Source organism: Azolla caroliniana, unplaced genomic scaffold (assembly GCF_043228905.1).
Source record: "Azolla caroliniana isolate FFs.n. ecotype wild unplaced genomic scaffold, voAzoCaro1.0.p SCAF_17, whole genome shotgun sequence".
Lineage (NCBI taxonomy): Eukaryota > Viridiplantae > Streptophyta > Polypodiopsida > Salviniales > Salviniaceae > Azolla > Azolla caroliniana.
In genome coordinates this window covers 8616507-8624602 of record NW_028230452.1, presented here as the reverse complement: position 1 = coordinate 8624602, position 8096 = coordinate 8616507, and the positions used below count along the sequence as shown (strand labels likewise).

Below are 8096 nucleotides of genomic sequence, written 5' to 3'. Positions count from 1 at the left end.
AGATTTCATGACTTCTCTAGCTTTGTCAATCACAACAAAAGAAGTCCTTTTAACTTTACAACATATTTTCCGCATATTCTAATTGAACCATAGCCCCCAAGACCTCAAGAACTTGAAAATAATTTGGAAATGAGGCATTGGTTCATTTTTTTCCATATGTGCAAAAACTCAACTAAAGGAAGATAGGCTTACTCAAATTAGAGACATCCATACTAAATTGATACACCTCCAAATCACTCTAGCCATCAGGCATGAAAGAAATTGATGCCTACTATGTTCCAAATCCACCGAACAAAAGAAACACAATCCTCTAACAATGTTTCTTTTTTCTTAATGCATCTTCCAATGGTAAAGCTCCTCCAACCATACCTCTCCAGATGAATACCTTAGCTCCTAGCATCAATCGAGAACATTAACTTACCTTGATAACATGAAACCACTAGGTAATATACAAAAATCCCATATCTTTATAACCCTTTCTTCCATCCATTTATGTTTGTCAATCAACTTGTGATAGGCAACATTTGTTGAGATTATAGTCAATCTCCTATTTCCAACAAACATCCAATCAAGCTCTTGTGATCTCCCATCTAAATCAAGAATTGACTCATGCGAAGATAGCAATTCTTACAACTTATCCCAAATAAAGCTATAACCTTTTGGAATACGAAATGTTGATCTTGATGTTCGAAAGGCCATTAATCTTCGATGTCACCAACATAACATCCTTGATTGTTACCAAACCCAATCTAGCCATTCAATTAACCTTCCCATGTCAACAACCTTGATATCGCCAAAACCTCCATTTGTAATGAATTAGCACATCCCCTTTCTTGTGGAGGATCCCCATTAGGCTACTCATATTATACATACTAATACTATAGAATTTACCATATTGTAACTCACATGTTGCCACAAATATTGCCACATGGCATGTAAAACCTTCTAAATTTTGTCTATCGATCTTTCATTATGGATGTATCATACAAATTCAATATCCAATGCTTGTATCACACATTGGAGTTTCAAAAATTTGCACCTATAGAGATAAGCCATCTTCAAGTCAAAACAGTTTTTTCTAGTCGTGGACTAAATACTTCGCGACAACACTTGGCTATGTTTGGGACATAAATATACCAAAGGAAAAACAAAAAAACCTAACAAATATCTTCACCGTGAACACAACTGCTCACAAACTTCAGCAAAAGGATACCTAAACAATAACTACACTATAAAGTTAAGCCCTTGTGAGATTCTTTTGCCTTAATTGTGTGCACATCAATGAGAACGGAATGATGGATATATACCTTGATAACTTTTGCCCATGATTTAGTTTGAGAACCACTAGCATCACCGAGGAACCCTACCATCATTCTTTGAACTTGACTCAATGTTTTACTAGGAGAAGAAACCCATGGCAGATTGAAGCGAGCAACCTCTGAACGCCAAATTCCCTACTCACTCAAATGGTGGGTTGCAGTTGAGAAACAAAAGAGCAGATTAGTGAGTGAAAGGTCCAACGAAGACTAGCATTGGCAAAACACATAACTCCACAAGAAGGGGGAGTTTCAATAACAAAGAAGTAAAGAAAAAAGGCAAAAGGCAAAAGAAACAAAAATGTTGGTATTACAACAAGCCCAGCCAAAGTGAGTAAGAGTACCACAAAGCATATTCATGTTGCACCAAGCAAGCACATTGTGCAACAAAACCATGTTGTGTTGAGGGAACATCAATGGGTATGTGTTTCTCATTCAACATAAATGTCAAAAAATAACAATTATTTACGCACAATAAATACAAATAGTTATTCAAACTTAGAGATTTTAGATGTAAGCCTAGATATAACCACTAAGTAAGAGAAGAATTCAATTGGCATACCTTAGCATAATCAACACACTAAGTGGACATATTATCGAGAGAAGTACCCTACCTACAATGTCATTTGACGCCCCTCACACAATAATGCCTACACCAATGAATCCAATGAGCATGACCAAGAATGCGATTACAAGTGGGACAATGAGGAGAGTCAACCCCATTACATGACCAATACTGAGGACTACATTCGTCAAGACATTTACCCGTTCCATGCCTACATGAGTGACTTCAATGTGCACAACCAAGAGAGTGATTACGAAAAGGGCAAGGAGGTTGACCCACTACAAGTGTGACAATATCCATGTGTGTTGCACCTATACAAGGAACTCCTATGACGATGACCAAGAGCGTAATTATGTGGGACAACGAGGTTCATAGGTCCCACAATATGTGCAATGAGAACGTCCTCTATCTGGCAACAATGATTTATTGCTCAACCAGCAGCACAAAGATGAAAGGGCAGCAAGCCTACCAGTGGACTATACCCCGTATTGATCTTACCTCTACCAAGATCACGCAAAAGTGCTCACATGCAACCCATACCTGGGATGCTTCTACAAGACATGATTGAGAAACTGGCCAACAATAGATCATCATTATCATCACTCACCCTTGATTGAACCGACGATAATTATGACACTACAACCCTCACCATATACTCAAACCCCAAAAAAAAAAAGTCCAAAGCTCCAATCAATGTCAATAATGTGGGTAAGAAAGAGGACCTTGTGGATAACTTGGAGTCTGAGGCGACCAGCACTAAAACCTACTCCCATCACTCCACTAACCTTTTATTCGCCACAGGACTGGTTCTACCAGTTCAACCCCTCTTATGCCATTGATTGTGACCTTACCACACTATATGCACCCTCTTCAACTACGACCTGGCTCTGTGATGACCTTAGAGATTATTTAACCCCCTAACCCAAACAAACTTACCCTTACCACTCCTGACATCGACCTGCTTAGTCAGTCGTTGCGACCTGGCTCTGTGATGACCTTAGAGATTATTTAACCCCCTAACCCAAACAAACTTACCCTTACCACTCCTGACATCGACCTGCTTAGTCAGTTGTTGCCCCTCCCTGCAATGGCACTGCATGGATCATGAGCAGCCTAGTTGCCAAAGCCTGCACCAAAACAGCTTGGTTGTTGTCCAGTGGCTTCCACAGCTGCCAACTCACCAATATGCTGCTCAACCACCACCACTGATTCGTTCGTAAGTTGTCCATTATTGCCACCAATGACCCACCAGTGTGCTGGCTGCTGCTGCTGCCAAAGTTAATTCCTATGATCAAACAAAGAGATGTGAATGAGTCCCATGAATTAAATTACAGCATGCATGCATCCAAAGCATACTGACTGACAGACAATAAATAAGCACATAGCATTGAAAATTTACCAACCTTGGGGCCTACTTATAAAATTATAAATGAAATAATTCATACTTCATATTCTCCATATGAAGAAGTAAAACGAGATGGAAAAAGCAAGAACCCAGCAATATATGTGAGATAAATGTCCCCTTTAAGAAAATGTACAAAGACAGGTCAAAATACTTCCCAAAACAAATATGCAATAGCTAGTAAGGCTGGTGTTTTAAAGATGAGTCCCCAACGATGCCACTGAAAGATAATTTCCTGTGGGGATGGAAAATGAAAATTTGAAACTAATCCATGTGCAAGTAACTTCTAGGCTGCTTAAACCTATTGTACGGATTATTGTCATGTTCCATACACTTTGTTGCAACATTGGATTATGTGAATCTATCAAGGTATTACCTCATTTATTCTATTTTACACATTGATAGTCAATGCTTGAGAGCATGACAATCTTTGCTAAAATGTAACAACTCAGCACAATATTTTATGTTGTTCAAAAAGGTCATACACTTTTTGAAGATAGCCATTGGGTTGATCAACTACTTGTTCCTAGAAATCAAGCCTGGTGGTTGATCTCCAAGAAACCACTACTTGCTTGACTAAAGACATTTTGTAGGTCTCACATATCATTGTTGAGTCTACTATGAGAGTAAAGGAACTTGTTCCTTGGTTAAAGGATTTGGACCTCTACAAATAATAATGGAGTACAATTATCAAAGATCGTTAGAGAGATCCCTTCTAGAGATAGTTAGTCATAGCGAGAGAATCGAGTAAGAGATCAAATATTCATCCACTTACACAGCACAGATACTATTAGGGACTGCCCCAACGGTGTACAAGCAAGCACCCTGCCAAATGGATTCACAGCTCACAGAGAAACAATAACTATAGCCATTTGTCTTTGTCAGGGATGCTGCTGACACCATCTGGAACTCTGATGTGAATAACACCACAAGAAACATCATAAGTCATCATAGACAACATCCTCATCCCAGCAATTTTTCCATGTTGGATCACCTCATGATGGATATTTTAAGAGGTCAGCATTTACACTTCCAATTTAGTTTATGTAAGCCAGCTTTGAAAGATATTTTTGGTTTGTCAATTGCATTGACGGGTTAGCATAAACAGTTGAAATCCTTCTCAGGTCCCACAGGCCAGTGTGATCTTTTTGAGAAAATATATCATTCTCAAAACTTTTCCTGATTGATACAATCAATGGTAAAGATTAGATTGATTTCTGTTAAGCAACCTTTAGCAAGGATTCTGAAATCTATATGATCCAAAAAGGAGATGTCTACTGTGCAACACTCTAAGATGGTGTGTATTGACTGTGAGAAGGATCAATTTTTTAACGGAAACATTTCTGACCAAGTATTCAGACAAGCTGTGCCATGATCCCTTTGTTGGAGAAGCTAATTCATACGATTGAATAAAAAGCTGTGCAGTCCTGTGCATTAAATTACAGTATGCGTGCATACGGACAAAAATAAAATAAACACATTGGAAATTTTACCAACCTTGGGGATCACTTATATGATAAATGCAGCAGTTCACACTGCTCCTGTTCATATGAGACAGAAAAACAAGCTGGAGAGACTGGAATACAAATCTAAAACAGGATAATTACCAAGGAGTGTAAAGCTGAATAATGCTTCCAACTTGAAGTTCCAAGTGTGTCATTTTTTTGCAAGTTTATTATCACCATCTATTTGGTCTCTGTCAATATCAACATAGCAGCTCTACTAGCATCCTATAATTTTAATAGGTACCAGCTACCACACCCCCCCTCTCTGTTCCATTCAATGGGGCCATCTTTCAATTGTTTCCCAACCCATGGAATTCTTTATAGCCATAAAGTGAAGAGAGCTATGTGTTCTCCTAATACTCTTGCTGGCCTTGTCCTTGTCTCCTCTATCTTTTTACATATAGAAAGACAAAGTTCTTTCAACTTTTCTGTCAATACATGTACACTGCTGATGCACGCCATCCTTGCATGTCCTCTCCCAGACTCCTTCGCCAAAGAAAACTAACCAGGACTCCCAAACTTTCATCTCGTATTTTAGAATCAAAACTCGTATTCTACAGTTTCGTCACATGATTTTTCCCTTCCATTTGCTTTTCCTGCTCCAATATTTTCTCTCTCAAACTCCTCTTTGGTAGGAACCAGAAAATATCGGCATTTCACTTGCTGTTTGTTGAGGCTTGACAGTGAAAACCTGAAAAACTCAGGCTATCAAAATATTGGACTATCAAATGGATGAGGTATCAAAAATTCCACATTAGGAAGAAGTATTCAAACGATCTCACTCAAACCCATCAGAATTTGGGCCAGCATCATATATTTTTTTAATACCCTTGCTTATCAATCAGCACATGTGTCTGCTCCGGCATTGAAACAACTTTTGCCTTTCCACGAGCTTTCAAAATGCAAGCACCACAAAGTCAGCATTTGGAAAAGATCAAATTCTTTTACATATGGTTCCTAACTGTATCCCATCATATCACCTAACAAGGATAGATATGTTATGCATGTTTGGCAGCTTAATTCCAACTTGACCTGATTGTGATCATGAATAAATGGAACACTCTTTGACAATCAGCAGTCATGACACATTTCTCTGGTCTTCACAGTGATGTTTGCTTGTTTGTTCTGGATGATACTATCAGTGTGAATACTATATGCACGTATATCATTCAGGGTACATACATGCATACATACCCACTCTTTCTCACACGAACCTGAAGCCTCTTGAGCTCTGCATAGATCTTAGTACGTTGTGGATGTGCCTCATCTCCTACAATAAAGTCATGTGCATCTCCTGCAAGCACGATGCGAGCTCCAGCTGGCCTCTTCCATGCATTGGCAGAAATCCTGAGGTGTTGCATCCCCTCTTGATCTTGTTGCATTCCTGCCCTCGCATACATGTCCACCATGAGTGCATAGCCAGATGCATGTCTGTAATCGCCGTCAGCATTGACAACGACATGCTCAAAGCTTTCACCTCCCATCTCCACATTGCCATGCATTCTACACTGTCCCAACAAGCACATCCATGTTATCATGTTAGGTTGGTATGGCATTGTCTGAACTAAATCTTCAGCTTCAAGAAGGAATCCTGCACGGCCCAAAATATTGACCATGCAACTATAAACATCACTTTCGGGAATAATATGGGAATGCTCCATCAATAAGTTAAAGGTGGCACAGCCTTCCTGAACAAGGCCCTGCAGTCCACATGCACTGAGAAGAGAAATAAAGGTTATAATGTTGGGTCTCAATCCTTTCTCTGTCATTTGTTCATAGGACAGTTTTGCATGTTTATAGTCACCATATTTGGCAAATCCTGCTATCATGGAATTCCAAGCAACTAGGTCTCTCTTTGGTAGCACATGGAACACGTGATATGCGTCTTCAATGCTTCCACATTTTGAATACATCTCAACAAGAGCATTTCCAACATGTTCACTTTCCTCACAATCCCTTTGCACAATGTGATTATGAATCAACTTGCCAGAAGGCATGAGGGATAAGTTTGAACACACATTGATAAGGAATACAAATGTCACCGAATTGGGCTCTGTGCCCTCGTGCTGCATTTGTTGATAAAGTAGGAGGGCTTCCTCACCAAGTCCCTGTTGGGTATAACCCCCAATCATTGAAGCCCATGTCACGACGTCGTGTTTTAACATCGTATCGAATATTTTCCGCGCACTTTTAATACTGCCATAACTTGAATACATGTCAACAAGGGCATTAGCAACCATAAGGTTTGAGTCAAAACTCCACTCATTAATATAAGAATGGAAGACCTTGCTTTGCTTTGCATCTTTGATATCAACACTTGCTTTCAACATGTTGACAAGAGTAATGATATCAGGGGGGATGCCGTGACCTAACATCTGTCGGAAAGCGTGGAGCGCCTCACGGCCATGATGATGGAGGACGTAACCAGATATTAATGCACCCCAAGTCACGGTACTTTGTGCTGGCAATGAGTCGAACACATTGCATGCATCTTTGAGGCTTCCATATTTGGCATAGATGGCAACCAGAGAGCTTCCAACGTGTGGGTTTGATTCCAAGGCTTGGGCAGCCACCTCGGAGTGGATGATCTTTCCGTGGATGAAATGTTGTGCATTGGAGCATGCTTTCAGAACAGCAACAAACACGGGAGCATCGGGACATACATTGGAGTGCAAGACCATGGTGCAGAAGAGATGAATGGCATGGTCGTCTTGCCCCAGCTTGGTGTGTGCGAAGATGAGAGCAGACCAAGCATGCGCATTGGGGGTGCGCAAGGATGCGAAAACTTGGTTTGCATCGGCCAAGCTGCCACACAATGCAAACATGCGGATGAGATGGTTCGCGATGAAGTTGTAGAAGGTGGGGCTCCCCCTTCCCTCCCGCATAGTAAGCAGCAGCTCCTGGACTCTTCTGCCCAGGCTCAGGTACTCTTTGCAGGTGCATTTGCGCAAGAGAGAGGTGAAGAGCTGAGCGGAGAGGGGCAGGCCTTTCTCATGCATCACAACTAGAGCCTGGAATGCCTGCTCGCACTCCCGCAGGCCGTCTCCCCGACACGGATGATGATGCATTCTCGCAGGATGATGATGATGATGATGATGATGATGATGATGATGATGATTGGGTAGCAGGACACACACACAAGACAGAGAGACAGATGCGTCCAAACGAAGAACGAAGAACAAAAGGAGGAAGGAATCCATCAGGATGGATGGATGGTCCATGCATGCATGCATGCATGCATGAATGCTCCATACACATCCATCATGATCCATCCATCCATGGGCGACCTCTCTATCTCCACATCCTAC

At 40.8% G+C, this 8096-nt stretch overlaps 1 protein-coding gene across 3 annotated transcripts; it reads right to left on the bottom strand.

Moving 5' to 3' along the window:
• Nucleotides 1–1402: 1402 nt before the first annotated feature.
• LOC147853085 (pentatricopeptide repeat-containing protein At2g33680-like) lies at nucleotides 1403–7844 on the bottom strand. Of its 3 annotated transcripts, XM_087333315.1 has the most exons (3): nucleotides 4891–7844; nucleotides 2913–3166; nucleotides 1403–2812 (listed from the first exon to the last, which is right to left on the bottom strand). In XM_087333315.1, the coding sequence occupies exon 1, from the start codon at nucleotides 7785–7787 to the stop codon at nucleotides 5958–5960; it is 1830 nt and encodes a 609-aa protein (XP_087189441.1). In that variant the 5' UTR covers nucleotides 7788–7844; the 3' UTR covers nucleotides 1403–2812; nucleotides 2913–3166; nucleotides 4891–5957. The 3 variants fall into 3 exon arrangements, with proteins under 3 accessions (XP_087189441.1, XP_087189443.1, XP_087189440.1); XM_087333317.1 differs by lacking the exon at nucleotides 1403–2812 and having other exon boundaries at nucleotides 2871–3166; nucleotides 4781–7844; XM_087333314.1 differs by lacking the exon at nucleotides 1403–2812 and having other exon boundaries at nucleotides 2871–3166.
• Between the last annotated feature and the right edge of the window lie 252 nt (nucleotides 7845–8096).